We start from the raw sequence: 24,952 nt of genomic DNA on the forward strand, positions 1-24,952 counted from the left end.
ATTCTTAAACATCACGCAATGTGAACATTAAATCCTATTCGAAGCATATAATTTGAGTATTGCCCGAGGCATACTTTTTTTGCAGCTCCACTTCTCGAACGCTCAAGCTTATATCATATAAAAAAATATAGCTGTATTATTTTTTTCAAACCAGAACAGTTTGCTCACTTCCGCACTTTAAAATTCCTTTCCACGCAGCATGCGATGTTTAAATTCGACGTTTAAAAAAGTTTCGCGGAGATTTCGTAAAATGGAGCAGTAATGGCGGTTCGTGGTCGCTCGATTTTTCACCAAGCTTTTATTGAGTTTAAATAACCTTATTGCTGAAAATAAATAATTAAGAAGTATACAGGCGTATTTTAATTATAGGATATGTATTCGATCTGGATTTGATATGGATCGAATTTATATTACAATTTAATACGCCTGATATTTTAGAAGTTGCGTTGATGAACTGAGGAGCGATCGGTAATTAGAAGCGTTTTGATTGTAAAGTTACGAAAGTTACTTAAGATTGTTATTTGTGCTTTAAGATTGTTATTTACTTACGTAGTTTAAGTATATTTTCGTGTTAAACACAGAGTTTGATAAGTAAATAATAATTCATGTAATATAAGTAGGAAAATAAGTTATCTAGTCATAAATGGCACTAATGCTAGTGAGCTTTCCTAAGTGGAAACACTCGCTCATTGCTACTTGTTTCTTCCTTAAAGTGGACGACATATATGTGACGTTATCTATGAAAAAGGGTGGCGGTTACGCCATTATTAATGATGATCCGATATAAATACAACGCCGCGCTGCTTATGCTGTCAATGTCAATACATATTTTGCGAACCTAAACATTCCACTAAGTAGAATGAAGAGTTCGGGGTCGCAAAAAACACACTTCGAGGTAACGTGGTTACTAGTCTTTCTATCGTGCGTGGCGTCTCGTAGGTAAGTGCACGTTATTTTTGGAGAGGCATCACCCTCGCAATTATGGTTCACGCCCCTTCGAGTAGACAGTGTAATGACGTACTTAGCTGCGCGGTGGTAACGAGTATTTCGTTCATGAATAGCGTTTGGACACGTTCAGTTGAGTGCGTCACACATGTAGGTACCTACATTACCTACAAACATAAGGACCACCGATGTAGAGTTAACAGTGTGGGCGATGGTGCCTACTCGTTAGTAAAAAAACAATTAACTTTAGATCACTTTAATATTCAATTCTTAATAGTCTACTTAATTTTTAAGCTTACTAGTAAATTAATGTAATATATGTTTCCCCAGGTATTTGCTGGATTTGTAAATGTTGCTGCGAAATGCATGTTTCCAGTAGTGTATATATATTGTAAATATGTATTGTAATAGTTAATTAGGTACTAACATTAGGAACGTAAGTCTACTAACAAATCTGTATGATAGTTGCTCGAAATAAATATTTTTCATTTCATTTTCATTATATATTTTCATATCAATCAATGATGTCACTGTTAGTGTTTTATTGACATATGAATGAGCCCTTGAGACCTACTCGCAGAATAATGTTTGAAGAGTGTTTGTTTAGGTCTAATAAAATACGATTTGTTTTAATTTGGATATCATCTTATATCGAAAATAAAAAAAAAATCTTTGCACACAGTCATAACAATAAAAATAATCTTTGCACACAGTCATAACAATAAAAAAAACATGTTTAATTTGACTTTGAATAACTTTTGTTATCTTTATAAACTGGCATAGACTTTACAAAGCCAAAGAAGTAATAACTTTGTCTAGTTTCTTCGACTTCAATAAGATTATTGTTCACTTAATTCCATTTTCGAAGTGTAATTGTTTTAAACATCATTTAAAGCAATAACTTTAAAAAAATATTATGCACAGAAACTATTTCAGTATCTTTCAAGAAAAGAGAGAGTGTAATGCACTAAGTAAAGCTCTGATATGCAGAAAAGCAAACTGCTTTCCTCTATTTATGATTGGTATTCGGCAAACATGAATAATTGATGAACAAATTAATCGTATCACCGAAAGGGCGGATTTCAAATGACACACTTACTACCCTTGTTCCTAGTCCCGTATAAAATATGCGCGTATTAACAGCAACTCTCTTGATAGACCATCGACCTTACTTCTTTGCGATAAGGTTCACATTTGTTCAGTTCACTGTGCCAAAGATGGTACAGTCAGTATCAAAAGTAGCTGATGAAACAACACGGCAAAAATCTTTACCAAATAGTGGAGTATCTCTACAGTTAGCGTTCAAAAGTATCTGCCACACAGGCCAATTCGAACATACACTGATAGATGAGACTATCAGAATGAGACCTAAATGTTATAAGTTATAAGTCAGTTATCGTGCATTTCGCTCGTACGTGTCCATACATGTTATAGGCGCGAGCAAGACGTACAATATCTAAACGACATCATTCAGATATCATTCTGATGTTAATGTACGTTCAGATTGGCCTGACAGTCTAATTGTTTTGTGTACAATATATAGCGACATATTTATTTTCGTTAAGCTATTCGAGAATTGTTAATACTTTTGTCGCATACGTTACTTTTGATGTTGACTGTACGAATTGATGTGGCCTGGGGGTTGTAATTGTTATTTTATTAATGCGGTCTCCCCTACACGTTGCGTTGTTTGTGAAATTGTCAACTGTATCACAAACTTTCGGTTTGCTGAATAAATTACGGTTATAGGCGCAGGTTGACTGGACTATTGTCTATTGTGCAATATAGATTAATTTATTTAGTAAGTAGTAAGCAAATTATTATTTATTTATTTAACCTTTATTGCACAATACAAGAAAGTACAAATTGCGGACTCATATGTATTAGACGCATAATGACCTATATTACGAATGCAAAATGTCTCAAACGTAAAAAGACCTAAACGAAAATTGCCCTAAACGTAAAATGCCCTAAACGCAAATTACCCTAAACATATATCATATCATATCATTTATTTTCATAATAGTATTTTACAATCGCCTTATGACGTCAAACCGTAGCAATTACTTAAAAATTAAATAACATCATTTATATTATCTATGGAACACTATACACATATTTATTAACTCTAAGGGTTAACTTCAAATTTAATGCCATAAGGCATTCTCTACCATTGTCATAGTCAACCATTGGGCCAAACAGAAACTTACAAATTCTCGAAAACTGCTGAAAACGACAGGTTAAATACACAGAAGTGCTATGCTACGATGTAGATAGCTACGTCGTAGCACGCAGATGAGTATAAACTATAAGTGTAAGGCCTGAGTGGACGCTCGAGTTGGGCGTGTAGCGGGGCGGGGCGTGCGGCGTGCATGTTAAACAAATGCAAACGTATAGGAGCGGCCTTAGTGCACGCCGCTCAAATCACTCGTGACCACGACGCCACGCTGCACGCCCCGCCAAACGCTCCTCTTCGAGCGGCCACTCAGGCCTTACACATCAGGCCAATTCGATCGTGCACCTGACATCAAACTGATATTTGAATGATATTCTAATCATATCAGTTAGCTGTCATGCCGAGCCATCGTCATCGTCGGATTTAACCTAGGTTTATTAAGTACTTTCCGTAATAAAATACTTACTTCTATTTTTACCATTTCCAGCTATTAAAAGCTTACCAGTATTTACCTACTAACCTTGAAACCGCGCTCGTAAGTAATACTTCCGGAAATCCGAACCGCCCCGATGGTATAGAGATTGCGTCGAATCGGCCCCTAAATCAGGTTAGTTGAAGTTTTTATTCGCGACGCTGCGCCTGCGTCGCGTGACATGACGCCATCATTCACGAACGTAACCTACATCGGATCGGTGACACCATTTTGTAAGCATGTTACGTCTTTGTCTAGCCCTAAGGTTGACTGCTAGTGCTAGAGAATGCCATCAGGCATTGAGAGTGATGTCTTTTGTATTTTTAGCAATTAAGTCTAAATAAAATATTGTAATCATCCTGAGTTGAAAAATGCATTAAGAGTATCAAAATGTAATTCCTGGCCATTGCGAAATAGGGCTATCTATTTATAGGTTATAAACTCTTATTCGTATTTTTTTAAATTAAATTCATGGTTGATTCCTCTTCCTTAATTATAATAATTATTCTGCCTATTGAGGTAAACAGTGTCGCGCTTTCAAAATCTTTAACAAAATTACAATTTAACCCATTCAGCGCTAATCACGACACGTTGGCGTTTTGCCTCTACGAAACATTTCCGGTATATATACCTTTCTTACCTGATTTACCTCATTAATTTTTGACGGATTAATTATTAGAAAATAAATATTGCGATTCTTAGTTTGCAAGAATAGTGTTAGTTAATTAAGTACCTATGGCCAACAAATTTCGTGTCATAAGCATCGTATGTACCTATAAGATTTTTTTTATTAAATGAGTAAACAAGTAGGTAAGTAATACATATATGCAAAAACATTATAAACTAAAATTAAAAACTACAACTAAAAACTACAATAACAATAGGTAACTAAAATCATAAATAAAAAATAGATATTATAACATCGTTGATTTTGATATATGCAAAAAAAAAATATAAACTAAAATTAAAAACTACAACTAACTACAATAACGATAACAAAAATTATAAAGAAAAAATAAATATTATAATATCGTTGATTTTGATATAAATATTAGTGATTTGGATCTAATTATTATGAATAGTTTATATAAACTGTATTAGGCCGAGTACTGGGTACACAGAGGCTGCTTACTGGATTTTGGAGGCTGACTACTGGAGAAAAGTGCCACTTTTTGTTTAAACTTAATTAGAGATATTATAAAGAGGATTGTAATTTTTTTTAATATTTTGTTTTAAAACTATGTTAAACAATTGATCTAACCATGTCAATACCGGGAAACCCATGTTATCGGCTACGACGTAGCGATACGACCGTAGCTCAGCGATGAATGTGTTAAATAAACATTTTTTCTCGCTTGTGTATATGGCATAAAGGTAAGAATTATTTTTCTTTTTATATTGTCATAAAAAGACCAAAGACATAATTCTGTAGCATTTCCTCAAACAACTTACATAGAGAAAAATATTGCCGCTTCAAACAATTTCCTCCTAACTTTATTTTTCTACGGGAAAGTTTCCTGCTGAATATCGTGGTAAAAGAATAAAGCTACCATAAACAATTTATGGAACATTTACATCCAGGAAATGTATGAAAGTACGTTATGAAAAAAGAAAATCCACAATACGGAGAGAAACTAGATATGGGCCGCTTTATATTATTAAGGTGCAGTAGGTTCAGCCAGCAGAGTTTTTGAAAAATTTTAGCTCTTTTTTATTTAGTTCACAATACGGTTGCCAAATATTTACTTACTTATTTACTAGTTTGGCGCGATGACCGAAAACGAGTCGGGCCAATCAAGTCGGAGTCCAATACAAGAGCACGCCATTTTACCCGGTCCTGAGGGGCTGCCTCGAAAACCGAATCTCGCATATTGCGGGGATCTTTCTCTTTTACTCCATTGAAGGCGTAATTAGAGTAACAGAGGAAAATGCCCGCAATTTGCGAAATTCGGTTATCGCGGTAGCCCCTCTGCGCAGTTCTCGCCAGTTCTCACTGACGCCGAGCTCCCGGAACAAAAATTTCGCTTACACTTCAAATCCCGAAATAATTTATATATCCTGAATTATAAGAAACCTTTTAATAATATGTAATAAAAAAATCATGAATTTTTTTATATAATTTTTTTGTTACCGCTATCTACAAAATGTACAAACTTTTTGAATTGAAAAATTGGAGCTGCCAAAAATTTAATTAGCAATATTGAGGCCTTTGTCTAGTAACTTCATCGATTCGAAACCTGATTTTTTTACTTTCACTCGAGAGAAACTACAATTTACTAATCTTTCATCTGACACTTCACGTTGGTGGCATAAATTCGTTCTAAACAAACTAATAAGTAATATAAATAAATGTTACCCTAATAATTCAATAACAGCGAACCCATTCCGAATACAAGAAAAACCTGCTCGTTCAGAGTACCTACATGTTAAGTAGAGATGCGACATGCAGGTTCTGCCAGGAGTCAGAGGAGACTGCAATGCACATTCTCTGTTCCTGTGGATCACTAATGTCAAAAAGAAGTACCTACTTAGGGCGGCATGTATTGCAACCCTATGAGGTACAGAACGTTACGGCCCAAAACATCTGTAATTTTCTGGATGCAACGGGCATTAGTAATGAACTTTAAAGGGCCGTCACAATAGATCAATACTTGGTCGACGTGACACTCAAAGGCCCGATACCACCCCAATAATAATAAATAAATAAATAAGTAGAGATGGGTATTCGGCATATTTTTCAATGTTCGATTCGAACTGCCGAATATTTAACGAATAAACAAAAATTTTTATGGGCGTTCGCTAGGTAGCGCGGATGCACGTCGCGATCAGTACGGTTACCATCAGTTTGTCACTGACATAAACGCCGTCGAGAACGTAATTTACTTTCTATACATCTCGCTCGCACTCGCATATTAGTGCAAACGGGATGTATAGAAAGTAAATTACGTTCTCGACGGCGTTTATGTCAGTGACAAACTGATGGTAACCGTACAGGTATGAGACGTTTCCGTGTCTTTTCATAAACATTCCCGGTCGATCGGGAGAAGAAGGGTCAAACTGCCGTATTCGAACTTCAAGATATTCACAAGAAACGACACGTACTAGATCCATTCTAGATACGTTATAGTTTAGATTTCAACTAGTTCTCTTTTGCAGCTCTATTCGGGCAACCAGTGTCACTTTTACGTTAGATAGAGTTAGATATCTATTAGATGTGAACTGGATCTCTAAGTCATATCTTGTTGAAATCGTTCAAGAGTATCTCCAGAATCGCGGAAATGTCAAATTTGACAGGTTAGATCCTAAAAATATCGTTATCGTATCTTGGTGATGTCTAAAAGATATCTTTTAGATATCTATTTCAAAGTCTGAATCGGGCCCAAAAACACGTTATAAGTGCAGACCGCGGACCTGAATGAACTTGTGTTCAGTGTTTTAGGCAGTTTTAGCCCAACCGAATATTCGGTTCGAGCTGAGCTGAACCGAATGTTCGGCCGAATATTCGTATTCGTCAAAGTCCATATTCGGCCCATCTCTAATATAAAGTATAAACCCCCGCAAAGTCTTTATTAACCTTTACATTGTTCAAAATACAAACTACACGAGCACCTTTATTACCTTTCATTTGACCTGTGTCTGGCAACGTGGGTAGCATTCATGTGTTCAAAAACAAAACAGAAAACTGTTTTCATTGAATATCTTGAATAGACAACCGCAAAAGCTCGATTGACCTTCCCCTTATATTGTTCAAATTGGTCAAAATATTTCACGTAACCTTTCATATGACCGAGGGGCTTATTCGAAATTAAAAATCAGGAGTTAAAACAGCTCAAAAAATGTAAGGCGAAATTGGGGACGCGTGACGAAGATATATTATTTTCGTTTTTTTTTTTACTTTTATAGGTACTTAAATATATCGACAGACCCGGTTATTAATGTTGCCAAAACTATCTACCGCAAGAAATCCTAACTTCCCCGTTGGTGCACAACTTCCCCCAACTAAAATATTACAATAAGTAATTACTTAAACTTATTCCAAATCCTATATGTTGAATCTCGCCATTACCGTGGAACTATGATTTATTTAACGCTAGATAAGGCGAAGTTATGCACTACAGGCGAATTCAGGGTACGTATTTTTGGTAAAGGTTGGGAATGTTGGTATGTTGGCGTTTTAAATGAACTGCAATATTGACAGCCGGGTTTGGTTACGACCTTACACTTACACGGCTAAAACAAAGTAAAAAAAAATATATCTGCAGTGCAGTGATTGGCTGCCTGCACCGGCAGGCAGGGCCGGATTAAGCATGTCGGGGCCCCTAGGCAGTGCAATACTCGGGGCCCCCTTACAGTTAATTCTGCATACATAAATTCAGTTGTTCAGTACAGGGAAGTAAGTTTGCGGTTTTAATTTCAACCTTCAGGTGTCGGTTGAGCCGATCCGAACAAGCCGAACGATGTCTTTTTCGCTCTTACGTGGACATAAAGGTTTTTTATATTAGTTTTTGCCGATTCCTCCTTGCGTCCAGTGTGGGGAGAGCTCTTTTTTTCTCAATAAGTAGTTAAATATTTTGCGAGGCTGAACAGCGATTGTTCGACCATACGAGCCACATGATTAAAATTAACCTAATAATAAATATTTTACATGTGTTTAAATGATTATTCATTAACCAGTCAAAGTAGCATGTAGGTAAGTACTGGGTGAATCGGAAAAGCAATAAAAATCGCGAGCGCAGCGAGATCGAATTTTTTTGTGAAAACATTGTGAAAGCGTGTTAAAAAAGCCTAAAAATCCGAAGTTACCCAGTAAGGCGAGCTTTCATGCGAGGTCAAAGCCGTGCTTCAGGATAAGCTCAGCTAGATCACAGACGCCAACCAATGTCCATTGTATTAAAAAGCGAGACCGCAGGCCGAGCAGCGAGGCCAAAGGCTAAGCTGAAGAAGAGATTTGGTAGACGAACCAAAAATTGAGGTAAAAAGTGAGGCTGAAGGTCGAGCTCAGCAATCTCCACATACTTAACAAGCCCGAAGCGTACTTATAACCAGCGAGGTGAGCTTTCATGCGAGGCAAAAGGCTAAGCTTCTGAAATCAATGTTTATATTTGTTAAAAAGCGACGCCGAAGGTCGAACTGTAAGAAAGCAGCGCTCTGATACGAACCAATCATCAAATGTTACTTAACAATAATATATGTGTCACACAAGAGTTACTTGGAGGGCCGAAGTTTCATTAATGAGGGCCTAAACCTCGGGAGCCTGAAATTCGAGCTCGATTTACAGACTTTAAAAGCTATAAAATAACATAATTTACATAATCATTTGATGATTGTGTGTCTGAGAAACTGATATTGGACATTAGGTATAAGTAGGTACCATAATTTTTTTTTATGAATTTTGGCCATATGAAACACAATTTTTTTTGGCGCGCGCGGGGCCGCCGGGGCCCCCTATCCGAGGCGGGGCCCATAGGCAGTTGCCTACTCTGCCTTAGGGTTAATCCGGCCCTGCCGGCAGGTATTGAAATACGTGCTACTGACAGGTAGGCACGGGCTAAACAAAGTGTACAGCCCTGCGTATTGGCACAGGATATACCTGCAAAGTGCAGCCGTAGATTACTTGCAGCGGGATTGAAATCAATCAACTGCCTTAAGGAGCACATATTCGAATTTATGATCTGAATGCATTGGGCTCATAAATGTTTAGGATATAATGAAGCCTATGTGTGAAGGCCATAAAGGTTTTTTTAAAAATAAGTATATCACTACATAGTATAAAACAAAGTCGCTTCCCGCTGCCTGTCTGTCCATCTATATGCTTAGATCTTTAAAACTACGCAACGAAACGAATTGATGGTATTGGTTTTTTTTTATAGCCTGACCAGTAATATATGATAATTGTCAAGAGGGCGCTGTTATTCTCATGTATAGGGTGACAATTCAGTGTAGTATGAAAAAATTAGTTCCAGTGAAATTCCGCAACATGGCGCACCCTCAATAGATCCTGGTTCACCTATAATAGATAGAGTGATTCAAGAGGAAGGATTTATAGTTTGTTAACCCGTGCGAAGCCGGGGCGGGTCACTAGTAATAATTATAAGTTTTTAATATTTTTCGTTGTGAAATCTTGTTTCCCTATAGGTAGGTAAAAGTTAAAGCGTAAGTTGTTGTGTACCTTTTGGATGCATTCTAGAAGGATAATATTTTATAAAAAGAACACCATCTTCCTGTATATTAGATGTGTTGGCTGCACTGAAGTTATTATACTTAAGTCTGTCAAGCCATTTCCGTCAGTAGGAAATAGCAGCAAATTCAAAAAATGTGGGCGAGATGGTTAATCGTCCCATAGAAAATTTTAATTTCGCGCCTTTTTCTACTGACAAAGTTGTTAGCTATACTTATATTTTTATAGAACGTTTGTAATGTTTTTAACGAACGATATTTATTATTGTTTCAGGTTGTGTGTACAGAAAGTAAATTAACAAAATGACAACGTGTAACTTATGGTGAGTAAAAAGTAGATCTTTCAATTTAAATAAAGTTACAAGAACCTGTACGCGAGCGTACGTAACCATCGAGCACAGCCCGTAGGTAAATAATATGAGGAGTGTCTTTTCAAAGGGGCTTATTTTTGTATGGTTTTCATAGAGAATTAAGCATCTTGATATAATATCCAAGTCCGTCATAATATTTCGATACGGACGTACCCTTCGTCTGGTCTTATCATAACCAGTTCACTTAAATTAGAATCAACCTCCTTGTTTTTTTTTTTGCAATGAAAAAAATTTTACCTTAAAAAAACACCTTAATAATAAATACCTTATCTTATCTTTTTTTTGTGTTAATGGGAATAATTTTTTTTCTACATTCAACGCCGCGTTTATGGCATAAAACAACCGCACGCTGAAATGTGATGTTAGAACTTTTAATAACACTTTGCAAAAGCTGTTATCTATCTGAACTTTAGTCGCGAGTATCTGATAGATACCCAATTTGGGTAATGGAATATGCTCCGACCACATTGCCAACCGTTTTCGATATCCCCAGGCTTATTCCCCTATAAAATATCTCGAAAATACTCTATTATTTCTTAGAGCTTACGATTGCCTTTATAAATAATCTCCCCGTTTTTCCGCGCCTCAAAAATGCTGTTTGGCAATTGTTTCTCGAAAAATGCCTTTAAGATTAATGTTTTTCGAAATTTAAATTTGGAACAGAATTCAAATGCGATGTTGAGCCGTTTTTATAGATTGCCAGTCATAAATTAAAAGGAATTGAGCGGTCAGCATTTCAGTGTTACCAGAGAAAAAGCAACCTTGTCTCTTTAAGGTTACAGTTTAAAGTTGCATAAATAGAGGGATGCACGTGCCAAAACTAGTAACTTTTTCTATAAGTATAATGGTGCTTTAATGGCGTCTCGGTAGCAGTAAAATATATTGATTCCGTTTCCACAAGATGGCGTTTCCGTGTTGTAAATCACGAATTGGGAATGCTTGGAATATAATGTTGCAGAGGTTATATTGTTCAACTCGCTTGAATCGTGGAAATTATTCAACCACTTTCAGAATCATAAATCTAGATATTAAACCTGCGAGCTTTTTTCATTTTAATTAATATAATTATCGAACTTGTGCAATAATGTATAAAGTGTGTGATAATCCGAATGATACTTTTTTTTCAACACACTTGCTCGTAACGTGGAACTTTATTGAACCGCTTTTAGACTCATAATACCTGCGTTTGCTTGCTTCCTTGCTTTTTAACATTATAATTATGAAATTTGTGCGGTAATTGTATGTTACGTTTACTAACTGTATTACATTTTAACAATTAAAATTTGATTAATATATGTTATGTTTTTTTTCCTCGCTAGTGTGATGAAAATCTTATGAAACACGTGTGCATTGGTCATTACACACATCGGCTATCTTATTGCACTCTCGTTTTCAGCCCGGGCGCACAATATAGCCTCGAGTGAAATGACCAACGTAGCACACTTGTACCATTATTCATTGATGATACTATTGTTATACCGCATTGAGAGCTTACACCTAGGAGAGAAGGAATCACTGACTCCCGAGTCACAGGCTAGGACCTAGTTTGTTACTACCTAAATGTGTTACAAATGTAAATGTAGCTACTAAATACTAGGGAAGCATATATTTACGCCTACATCTGCAGGCTGTATTGAAGTAGGAATTTAATTAGATTACGGGCCGGGTGGCCCCAACCGTGTCAAGTGCTCTGCGATGTTTTATTCACTGATCGACGTATACTATGTGGTTACAGTAGTATTCAGATAGAGGAAACTGACGTTTCAATAGAGTTACCACGTTAAGGTACCTAGGCTTGTAAATCGAATCATTTAAAAAATATATTCAAAGGGATTATTAGATCCGTCATTTCGCTGGACACTTTCTGCTGTCTTGCTGTTAAGAGCGACAGGGAAGTGGCATTATTCCTTTTTCTGTCTCTCTCAGCGGAAAGTGTTAGGTGTCAGGATAGACGTAGTAACCCTTTAAGAAATAGTAAATAAAAACCGGCCGCGTGCGAGTCGGACTCGCGCACGGAGGGTTCCGCACCATCAACAAAAAATAGAGCAAAACAAGCAAAAAACGGTCACCCATCCAAGTACTGACCCCGCCCGACGTTGCTTAACTTCGGTCAAAAATCACGTTTGTTGTATGGGAGCCCCACTTAAATCTTTATTTTATTCTGTTTTTAGTATTTGTTGTTATAGCGGCAACAGAAATACATCATCTGTGAAAATTTCAACTGTCTAGCTATCACGGTTCGTGAGATACAGCCTGGTGACGGACGGACGGACGGACGGACGGACAGCGAAGTCTTAGTAATAGGGTCCCGTTTTTTACCCTTTGGGTACGGAACCCTAAAAATGTGTCAAGTCAAATTGACATTGGAATAATATTATTTTAGTGAAGTTCGAATAGGCTCCTATGTATAATTTAATAAAAAAAAACAACGGGTTGCACTCCGGGAGTGCCGACAGAAGTGAAAACTCAATGACTAGTCCAAAATGTCTGCAGCACTATGTATAATTGATCCATCCTCCTTTCTATTGAAAAACTTTAGTTCCGAAATTGTTGGCCAGTGAGCTTAAATTTGTAGCGTTAATTGTTTAAAATTCTAATAGAAATTGTAAAGTTACCTTGCAGACCTCGCATCTAAATATATTTTAGTCATGATATTTTGAGTTTTATTCACCAGTACTAGAGTTCACTTTTATTAGCGATTTCATCAAGATGTAGCTTTATTGAATTATATTTTGAGTGATATAAAGTTAGAACGTAACTGTGAGATCCTCGTATTTTAGCCCGTACAAGATTAGAACCTTTTTCATGTAATGTCATTGAGATTTTCTTTATTGATTTAAACGCCATCTAAATGATTGGCCATCTAAACCTTACGGTCACGTGATCGCCTTACGCTGTCTCGAGTTTATCATTTTTTCCCACCTCAAAAAGTGCCCAACGCCGCTAAAGAAGTTTTCACTTCAAAAATTGCGTCCTTAGAAACTTGATTAAAAACTCTGTGTTGAAAAGTAATTCACGCTTAGTGCCAATAGGCTATGACACAACATCTTACAGATCGTAAAATTAAATTCAAACTTTCCAAACAAAATATGATCAAAAAAAAACATATATAATGTACGGCCAAGGGAGCCGCCAGGCCCTCGCCAGGGAAATGAATGCTGAATGCAACGCGGACGCGATCCGCACCGCTGGTAAACGCCATTTTGTTTAGCTGACAGGCGGGATGCGAGTTTGCGAATATTCATTTTTCTTGGTGCATGCATTTTGAACCAGTTGCAATATAAAATCGAATGACTAGGATACTACTAATAGGTCTCTATTGTTCGCCATAAAGTTTTAAGTACTAATATATTGATGGTTGTCCGCATTTTTGTTAGTCATAACATAATTTTTCTTAGAAACGCATAACTTTTCAGGATTGTCATAAAACAAAACAAACCTAACCTATCTATTGGATAACCTTACAAAAATCCTGAAAAGTTAACGGTTTCAGAATTATGACTAATAATCTGACAATCATTACATTATGACTTTCAATAATTATGTCAAACAAAGGGATCAGACTACTAAGTTTTCGCTCGCTTCAGTGACATCAGTTAAATCACTAGCAGTGTGAGTGGAGAACCAGCCTAGCCTAGCCGAGAAGACTAGAGCAAAAAACTCATGCCCGTCGATTATTGCATCATGCATGGTCCTATTCCGAACATCTAACTCTTTGACAAAACTTCGCTCATACCAGTTGGACAACAACAGACATTTTGAAACCACCATTTCCAAGAAAACAAGATCAAACGTGTCTTTACTTCAGCGCATCACTCGAGGCTAAACATTTTAAGTAACCCAAGTTGTAAGTCACCCTGCTCGCCCGTCGTCCAACTCGTACCAACTTTCTGTTCTGCAGTGGCTCCCGGGAAATGAATGCAAAATGTACGAGGACAGTAAATAAATGTCGATTTATAGGTTCCCAGAGAATGTTCGGCGTGTTTTGTTTGACACTCGCTGTGAAATTGGATAAATATCGAATGTTTTGCCTAGATAAATAAATACATATTAGGGGACATCTTACACAGATTAACCTACCCCAAACTAAGCAAAGCTTGTACTATGGGTGCTAGGCGACGATATACATACTTATATAGATAAATACATACTCATATACATAGAAAACACCCATGACTCAGGAACAAATATCTGTGCTCAACACACAAATAAATGCCGGGATTCGAATCCAGGACCATCTGCTTCACAGGCGGGGTCACTACCTCACTACCCACCAGGCCAGACCGGTCGTCATTTCATTCTGTATTTATCAGCCCTCCTTTTATGTACCTACTAGCTTTCAAGTCCATAAATTAATAGGGTTATAGTCCCCATGTCACCCTTGTTCAGTCACCTGCAATAATATGATGTTACTCTTCGAAGTCCGCAAAATATGTGACACGCTCTTATGGCTCTACAAATAAGATCCTGTCATATATTGCAGTCGGCGTGCAGTTCCCACACAAGTTGCAGTCGGGTTGCAGTCTGTCTGTACGGGCCCTTGGCTTCGTCCGTGAGCGCGCGTCTCGATCTTCCTACACGTACAAAAGCATTTTACATCGAATCAATATAAGTTCACAGGTGGACTTTGAACTGCAATCTACCTATATGGAAAACGCGACTCGACTGCGCGCCACGTCCGTGCTAGATTTGAAATGCATATCTGGTTAGGTACTCAATCTGACACATGAAATGCATGCGATTCCATGCTGCTTCACGACAAATAATAGCCATTGGAATTCCAGTTTGAATTTAGAATAAATTGCGCGGGAAAACGGAAAACAAATGAATGTGTTTTCCAATGTATTGTTACTGCTGTTTTGCGAGTATAAGTAGTACAGGCGATACACACTTTTACATCGCGCTGATGCAGCGTTGGAAAACTTGGAAAGAGCGCGACTAATAGGACCATGTGTAATGTGTGTTGTGCCAGGCGTGTTGTCTGATGTAAAATGTGTTTTTACTTGTATTTTTTAATCGTGTCACCACGGCGTTTAATTTGCCGTACTTGACGCTTCCACGTTTTCAAAAAGGCTAAATTTACATTGAGAGTTATTTCTAGGTAAAATTTGGCCAAAGTTTTTGTTCCATGTCCTGAACTTTCAGGGATATATTCTATTTTTGTAGCGTAAACAAGTGTGTCTCACAAGCCCAACAAAACGAAGCATTTACCTCGTATATCCTAGTACCGTTGCCAGTGTTGCCACTGTAGTTCCTCGATCGTATTTGCACGGTTTCACGTTGCGTTTTCATTCGGCGCGTCGTCGGATTTGCTCCCATTCATTCAGGAGTGGCAATCAATGGAACGTCTCTGTGGACCATCGCTAACGAAGAGGCCGCAATTGCGTAGGGTCAACACAAATTAATTTTTCTAACTAATATGAATAAGCACTCATTTCTACGTTAATGCTCCGTGCATAATGTGATATCATGATATGCCAAAAATGCACTATTATACCTATATATTTTCCACTGTAGAACTGGGGCCCAAAATAAATAAAGGTGAATTTCTAATAAAATGGTTTAAGATTTCCGCCGATTTTTAGTTACAAGCTATAATAAATGAGTTCTGGGGCCCTTTTCTCAAAAGCTTGTAACTTGTAATACAAGCGGATGTCACTTTTTGACAGCTTTTGCTAGAAGGGGACTTCCACTTCTATTACAAGTTACAAGCTTTTGAGAAACGGGCCCCGGGTCTATTTTCACTAACGTTATTAATTTATACTTGTCCCTAAAGTAAAAGAAGGAATAATGAAATGAATAAGTTGCGAAACATCTCATAGACAATTTACAGACCTGTATCAGTAACTATTGTGAAATATCTACTCGTGTTAATGTCTATTTTCTTCATATAGATAACAATCACATTTTTTCTACAAAAATCAAACCAAATTACGCAAGAATAAGAACTAGAAAAATAAACTAGCAACCCTAAGATTGCATCACTCTCCCCATTACCGCCGATGAGCGAAACGCGCCCGCGGGACCGAACGAATCAAAGTAAACGCGCCCGTTCCGCTCATTCGTTCCATTCGTTCTTCCATTCGCGTTCTTGCGGCGAGCCGTTTGTCTAATTAAATGCTCCTTGGTGGCTGGAGGAAGGAAAGTTATGGGAGAGTGAATGGCTATAATTATTAGTTTTGGTTTAATTAATGAATACAATTTATTTCTAAAATTAGATTAGGCCTCCTGTTATTGCAATCAGTATGGGCCGTCTTCGGATTTTGAACTAGATATATATTAGATATCTATTAGACATCATCAAGATATGTCAGTGTCAAAATTAACGTTTTTGTTTGAAGAAACGTCACTTTTGACGTCTAATAGATATCTAATATTTGACGTATTTTAAAGTTCGAATATGGCTGTATATACCTACGCCTCATGAATTCTGATTATCGACGCTGCGACTTGCGAGTGCTACTACAGCGTAGGCACTTGCTACGTGCTACGCGAGCTCATAGCAGATATTTTACACTAAAGTGAACCATTTTCAGTGCACGCTAGCGTTTGTGCCCTCAGATAAGTGTTCTAAACAAGTTCATAAATTCCCAGCCTCTGGGACTCTATTCGATTTTACGTAAAATAATTCATTCTCCGTCCAAAACAACGCCAATTTCCAAGTTAACAAAATTGGCAAATATTTCAAATTGTCACTTTCCGATGAGGTCGTTCGTTTAATAGAATTCCTCCTGGCAAGGTCAAGCCTCTGGCCCTGTTATAGAGTACCTTTAATGGACTCCTCATTTATTACGATTCTTATCAGATGGTTTAGTCTAGGCGTCTTATGCTGGAGTCAGATTAATTTGAACCTTCTTTACCGTGGTCATGAGACTCATGAGTACAGTCAGTAGCAGAAGTTGCTAAGCGGGCGAGGTGTTCAAAATTACCTTGACGCGCTCTTATTCTCATAATAAAGTCGCGTCAAGATCATTTTGAACACCTCGCTCTCTTAGCAACCATTGCTGCTGACTTAGAAAAAATATTTTCAATGATTTAATATATGACATTCGTGATATACACTTAATATTTGTTCTAAATTGTTAGAAGTTATTCTACGTCTTCTATCTGTGAAAATCCACTTGGTGTATAAAAATGATCTTTCAACTTCGACTGACGTGATGGGTAAAAAAGGCATTCTTCTGTAATGTTGCAGCGTATATTTGTTGGTGTTCTGTATGACTTCAACTTTTTTTGTTAACAAGCTTTTATTAGGTCGACCTGTAATATGTAACTAACTATGTAATGGAATCTAAGGTAACTAATTTAAGACGAAACAGGAGCTGCGATATAAATATTTTAGATGAATATACCCGTCTCGCTAACGGAAGCGACTCCTAAAACTAGTGCGATAAGGACGAGGCGAAAAATCCTGCATAAAAATCTCAAAAATCGAGGTTTCGTACTCGACTGTTTCCTCCTCCAAAACTTAACCAATTGTAACTAAATTTTGAAATCTAAATGATTATGAAATTATCTGTGTCGAACCGTTTTGACTTTTTGGCTAATTGATATCAGTTTTGAATACCACGCCTCTCATTGCGGCATAGTCAATTAGGCCATTTTGGCCATTTTTGAAGGGAAAATATCAAAAAAAGCAAAACGGTCCGACACAGATCATCATCATCTTCCTCGCGTTGTCCCGGCATTTTGCCACGGCTCATGGGAGCCTGGGGTCCGCTTGGCAACTAATCCCAGTAATTGGCGTGGGCACTAGTTTTTACGAAAGCGACTGCCATCTGACCTTCCAACCCAGAGGGTAAACTAGGCCCGTTTAGGGATTAGTCCGGTTTCCTCACGATGTTTTCCTTCACCGAAAAGCGACTGGTAAATATCAAATGATATTTCGTACATAAGTTCCGAAAAACTCATTGGTACGAGCCGGGGTTCGAACCCGCGACCTCCGGATTGCAAGTCGCACGCTCTTACCGCTAGGCCACCAGCGCCGACACAGATATTGACAATATTAATCTGTGTTGAAAAAATCATTGCTCTAGCTTCAAAACCCACGGAGGAAACAGTCGAGTACGTTTGTATGGAGAAATGACCACTCCTGTTGGCTCTTAACCATCTTCCAAGGATCGTAGCGTCATGAAAATTGGCAGCTGTATGTAGTTCTGATGACAATACAATAATATGATACTGTCGAACTGATCTGATGATGGAGACAGGAGGTGGCCATAGGAACTCTCGACCTGTATGTAACTAACATGTAATGGAATCTAAGGTAACTAATTTAACCATCTTCCAAGGATCGTAGCGTCATGAAAATTGGCAGCTGTATGTAGTACTGATGACAATACAATAATATGGTACTGTCGAACTGATCTGATGATGGAGACAGGAGGTGGCCATAGGAACTCTGTGATGAAACAACGCAACCTAATTGTGTTAGGGGTTTTTAGAATTGTCTCGATGAGTATTAGTTGTCTGTCGTAAGAAAAGTACAGTCAGCGATAAAAGCTTGTACCAAAAATTAAATTTTTGCCAAAAACTTATTTTGTAATAAGTTATTATTATTTTTTTATCGTTAGATATCCTGGATTTTTTAATAATACAATTTTAAGCGTTTGATAAACCTGTTTACCCTGTTTACTTTTTGGATGCAGTCTTATTATCTTATCTGAAAAGGCACTTGAAAAACGTGTCTCATCACTAGTGCTACCTAAATGCCACAAGCCGCCGATGTTTGTATAAAACATTGACGTCGTCAAGGCCTAAAAATATGTGTAAAAGTGTCGTCAAAGGTTCAAGAGTGGAATGTGGGACGCGGCTAATTTCGCCCCGTTGCGGCCGAGTGCCGGCCAAGAGGCGAGACCTTTGCCTTTTGAGAAAAAAGCACTTAAGAGGCAAGAAGGCGCAAATACGGTTTTTAAAATACGGAAAATTCCTTATGAGTTAACGCAAAATGTTAGTTTCTGTATTGAATTTTTACACGTTTTCACGGAAACTACTTTTTGGCCATCCTGTATTAAATTTTTTATTGTTATTCCACTACATCTCGACCCTACCAAGATGGCTGACTGTTGTTAATATATTCTGGTTTCATCGCAAGTGACTTGTGGTGAGGGTGTAAGCCGCGTAGCCAACGTGTCAAACGCTAACGCTCCGTAGCGATCGAAACGCAACTGTCACTGTCGCACTAATATGGATGAGTGATAGAGAGGCACAAAGCGTTTCGTTATCGAAGCGATAGCGATTGGCAGCTTGGCTAGGCCGGCAGGATTATTTGTGGGAGCGTAAGTGAGCGTGTCACACTAATATTAACATACACAATTTATCATACTTTACATTTATTGAGTGCACTTTCAGGTGACCGCAATATGCTTGGGAATAAATACTGCACGCGATAGCTAAGTCAAGCTAAACGAGCACAACTCTGGGCCTGATTCGGATTTTGAACTAGATATACCTATTAGATATCTATTAGACATCACCAAGATATATCAGTGTCAAACAAGTGTCAAAAGTGACGTCTCTGTTTGAAGAAACGTCACTTTTGACACTTGTTTGACACTCACATATCCAATCCATATCATTGAATAATTTTACGGTTTAGACTCACTTGTTTTTAAGTCACTCGCGCGACATGCGCACAACACACATGCAGCATGTCTCACAACAGTTTAAATTCGACCAATCCATATCGTTTCGATATCTAATATTTTACGTATCTTAAAGTTCGAATATGGCTGTCTGTTACGGAATAACGACCTGTCCCAAACCACAGAATAAATACCTAATAGTACTAGCCCAAACCGCGACTATTTGCATTGGCTGGCAAACGTTAGCAAATCTGGTTTCAACTGGTTTATACCCACAGAAATTTCAAATGGAAACTTACGCTATTTGTGAAGCTAACTTTCAAGCTTTATTTGATATACTGTAGCCGCGGGACTTTTGAATATTAAACAAACCTACCTATCGATTTTATTACTTTTTTATTTAGCCTCACTGCGTATATTGCTTCAAATTTTCAAATGTTGTAACTGAAATATAAACCAGTTCCTGGTATCTGAGTCAGTTTGAAATTTTGAGTACTACCTTAATTTCGATGACAATACAATAATATGGAGCAGATGCAGTCGGAAGGTAGCCAATGGAACTCCTCAATGGAAAAACACAAACACATCGAGTTTACAGTAATTACAGTTCATTCTACAATTTAGCTGAAATGCAATTACGAGTTACGTGGAATTGCCACTATAAACTTCATAATCCTGTATCTTTGCATCGGTTTATTTAAAGTTATTTATACTGGAGAATGCTTTGCATAACATTAAATTAAAAAAGCATATAATTATATTTTAACTGAACAAATATACTAGTAATGTTGTAAACCCTGCGCCGCAGGTTTAAAGTATATCGCATAATGTCGCGCGGCGCGCCGACGGCACGTCTCGGCTTATACCGGCTTCGTATAAATTAACATACTGTGTTCGAATATAAACAGAGCTTAGAATACGTGTACATTGCAGCTACCGTAACGTAAGGTACCGTTCGGATCAGCGTTACTGCTGCAGTACTGCAGCGCAACATTACTGCCGACTGACAGCAATCTGACGCAAACGTCAAAAATCCGGGCATCAACATCGATTTGGCCTCTAGTCTCTAGTTCCTCATATTGCTGCGGCTAGAGCATCTTCCTTTTCATCTACGTAACTCCAAATTTAGCTACCTTCTAGTGAATTGTTGAGTCAAAAACCCTGACACTCGCCAAGTCCCCTCGTAATCCTGAGTTTCTAACAAAGAACCCAAAATCCTGACGTGTCAGGGAAAATCCTGACTTATGGGAACCCTGAGACTGTACAGGATCGGGAAGACTGGAAAAAGTGGGGGGAGGCCTTTGCCCAGCAGTGGGACATTACAGGCTCCTAATAATAATAATAATGGGAACCCTAGGCTAGCGGTACTCCTCTACAGTACCTATATCGTCACCTGCTTTTATGCTCGCCTGCGCATGTTCCTTAGTATGAAGAATAACTAGGTACTCTTTATAAAATTTACCTTCTCTGACGAGGGACCCTGAAATCCATAAGTCCATAACCAACGACCAATTTGCATAGGATAATACAAAAATCGCGTAACTTTATAGCTCAAAACTCTTTTAAATGTATAGATTATAGCTCGCTTCGCGCTTATCGTCTCCCGCACTCGTCAATCCTCCCATAACCCAGTATAATCTCATTAAAAATAAAATGTCATCTCTATACGACTGTCACAGTAACTTACGACGTTCCAGTTCCGATGTAAATTTGTAAACTCGTAACTTATTTCCATTTTTAAGTGGAAATCTCAGCTGCTAAGGTGGATTTTCTAGTTATTCCGCCGCGCTAGTAAAACTTAATTATTAAAATGTGTTAGGGCGGCTTGTTCGCTACTGCTTTAAAATCACCGGGCGGATTTCCGCAATTGGCACCTTAATACTGCAGAAAATGAAAGGGGCAATGTTTAATGAGATATAGATAGATCAAATAAAAGCGAAACCTCCTCTTGTATTTATAATTTAATTTTCATTACTATTAATCAGAAATAATTGCCAGTGGTAATTGGTAAGCATACATAAGTTTTAACAATCTCATTGTTACGGTCAGAGTTCAAACTCATGACCTCCGTCATGAACGCCGCACGTCTCTACCAGTTTTTACGATGCGTACCACAAACCAAATGCAAAAATAAACGATCAATCAAGTTGTGATTTTAGGTTCATTAGTTTCAGTCCACGCTAAATTTAAATCCATTTTCGAAGTGAAAACTTCTTTAGCGGCGCTGTGCACTTTTTGAGGTGGGGAAAAAATGTTAAACTCGAGACAGCGTAAGACGATCACGTGACTGTAAGATTTAGATGGCATTTAAATCAATAAAGAAAAACTCAATGACATTACATACATGAAAAACTTACATGTCATTGAGTTTTTCTTTATTGATTTAAATGCCATCTAGTGAGTTTCGCTCGAACTGGTATTACTAACAGTGATGTGCTTAGGGGTTTCAAGTAATTAACGCTAACGCTAGATGGCGTTAACCTTAATTATACATAGTGCATTTTGCACTAGTCATTGGGTTTTCACTTCTGCCGGCACTCCCTGAGTGCAACCCGTTGTTTTTTTTTTAAACTTAATTAAATGTATCTGTTATTTGTCCACAGACGTAATCATCTCTGAAGTCTTCCCTCGCCCAAGACTGAGCCTGTGATAGCCGCCGACCGACAATAATAGTTGCCAGTATATGGACACACGTTGTATAACTACACTTCTGTAAAGTAAGTATGCCAACTACTTGGCACAGCCCATATATTGACCTGTTAAATATTACGTTCAATATTTATATGAACTACAACACGTTTTCAATCTGTTGCAGTCTCGGTGGTCGATGCCCGGTAGGACGGCGAACGGGCCAACCGTCATGTCGGCCCCGGCGCGACACCCCCACTTCTATACCGTCGAGGTCGGCGACACGAGGTTCACCATCCTCAAGCGCTACCAGAACCTTAAACCTATCGGCTCAGGAGCGCAAGGCATTGTCTGGTAAGTAGTTTAGAGTTTAAACAGTCATGGACCTAGAGTAGTTCCCTGTAGGACTCTACATATTCTTGGACCTAGAGTTGTACCTTGAGGGACTGCCTAACTTCGAGGTAGGCGACAGGAGGCGCACACTCGTCAAACACTACCAGAACCTCAAACCTATCAGCTCAGGAGCGCAGGGCATTGTTTAGTAAGTATTCTAGTTTAAAGTCACGGAACTAAAGTTGTGCCTTGTGGGACTCCCTAACTACAACACTGTAGAGATCGGCGACACGAGGTTCACCAATTTCACCATCCTCAAGCGCTACCGAAACCTCAAACCTATCGGCTCAGGACATCGCGTTATCTCTCATATTATTTGCCTGTGATTCTGGCGTTCGTTTAAGTTACGCTATTTACTAACTTCAATTACTCAAAAAATGTTACATAGAAGGAATAATCATTCATTAACATTCATCGTCTGTGGTAGATGCATTAAGTTGTTATCCGTATTCGTAAGAATATGTCTTTTTCCTGTAACAAATGTACTATGCTATTACAAGACCCAACATAATCCTGAAATTAATATTACTTCGGAAAATCGAAAATCGGGGTTACAGGGGTCTAGAAAAACTGACAACTTCAATATAATCTTCATTCGCGCCAACCTTCGTAAATCACATTATTTCTCTCTCAATCATGCCATATAAAGATAAAGTCAAGACAAAAAACCACTTCCAATATTGCCAATTAATTGATTGGCTCACATTCCTCATACGCCTACAACCTACTTATATATTGTAACTTCTTCTTTGAAGAGATACTTCACCTTTGTTGGGGCGAATAAATGAGCATCTCAAATCAAAATTACAATATTAATATGTAATTGGCAGTTTCTTGCGCATTATTGCTTCGATATTTTAAGAATTATCCAAAGAGATAAGGGCAACTTATTCACATAGGTGGGTCAAACGCATTTCAGACAAATATCTCTTCAGTGAACTATAAAATCAAAGTTGACCACCTGAGAAGGTATATATCACGCTTTTCTTATTTGAGTCCCAAGTTCTGAAAGATAGTAATCCCGCTTGTAAGGGCGCAGCGTAAAAATTAGCTTTTGAGTCTCATAACTTCGGGATATCTACAGGAAAGACTAACGAGTTAAGCATCAAATCAAATGTGTATGACTCAGGTAGGTATCTAAGCTTAGATGCCTAACTTAGCTAAGTTTCTAAAGCATCTTTAAACCTAACTCATCTGGCTTTGTTTTGAAGATGCCAATGTTAGTAGAACTGTCGCGACGGCGTCTGGCAAGTTTCGACGAGACAGTTGAGACCAGACACAGATTAAAGTTCAATTATAGTACTTATAGTACCCAGGGGGATCACAGTTCAAGTAATGAAGTTTAAGAATACCTTCATACGAAATTAGATTACCTTGGGGAGCCACATATTCAATGTAAAACGAACAAATAAGCTGAAGAGCGAAATGCTATTCCACTTTTACTTATGCAGCTTGCAGAAATCTTGTACACATGACTTTGGAGGATATTAGATATATGTCGCCTCGTTGTTAATGCCATACGGATAAGAATATTGGCTAATGAATCCATAGTATATAGGAATAAATTCACCCATTTTGCCATTATTAACAGAGTTGAAATAAGCCCCTAATTTTGTGGCGGCAGACATGTGGAATCCCGCCGCACTAACCGCTCTCACCAGTGACCACATCATAGCGGCAGTCGGGGTCACCCTCTCTTTTATACATTAATGACATTTCTTTATTTTGTTTGTATTAGTTGCTCGGTTACATAACTCTACTTATGCGTGGCGAGACTATTCAGATAATATCAGAAATATATTTTTCGTAAATATAGGCACTCAAGAAATAGCCCTTCTCATGACGTACTGATTGATGTTGTAATTATTGTAAATATTAATTTTACACATTTTTGTTGTCATTTACTTACACCAACCAAACCCCGTAAATACTAACACTCATTTAGATTCACGTTTAAATGTTTATGACATTTTATTAGAACACTACATTTAAACTTAATTTTTACATTGAAAGCATGCACCTATAATAGTGGTTGTAACAGACCAAATAATGAAATTGAAGTACAAGTAGTACGACACACTCACAAAAATTGCGAAATAGCTTTGGAAAGAATAGGTTTCGTGCCTCCACTGTAAATTGCATTTTGTCTAGTAACTGGATTGTGCTTTGCACTCGCACGCAATATTTGCACACACTGCACTGCTTT

At 37.9% G+C, this 24,952-nt stretch overlaps 1 protein-coding gene across 1 annotated transcript in view; it reads left to right on the forward strand.

The window, feature by feature from the left end:
• LOC134654241 (stress-activated protein kinase JNK) overlaps positions 1-24,952 on the forward strand; it is a 173,893-nt gene that overhangs the window by 131,055 nt on the left and 17,886 nt on the right. Inside the window, exons 3-5 of the mRNA XM_063509711.1 lie at positions 10,045-10,093; positions 22,329-22,442; positions 22,541-22,707. Of these exons, the coding sequence (XP_063365781.1) occupies positions 22,553-22,707 (155 nt within the window). The 5' untranslated portion in view covers positions 10,045-10,093; positions 22,329-22,442; positions 22,541-22,552. The remainder of the gene's footprint in view (positions 1-10,044; positions 10,094-22,328; positions 22,443-22,540; positions 22,708-24,952) is intronic.

The sequence above is a fragment of the Cydia amplana genome, chromosome 14, assembly GCF_948474715.1.
Source record: "Cydia amplana chromosome 14, ilCydAmpl1.1, whole genome shotgun sequence".
NCBI classification, from domain to species: domain Eukaryota; kingdom Metazoa; phylum Arthropoda; class Insecta; order Lepidoptera; family Tortricidae; genus Cydia; species Cydia amplana.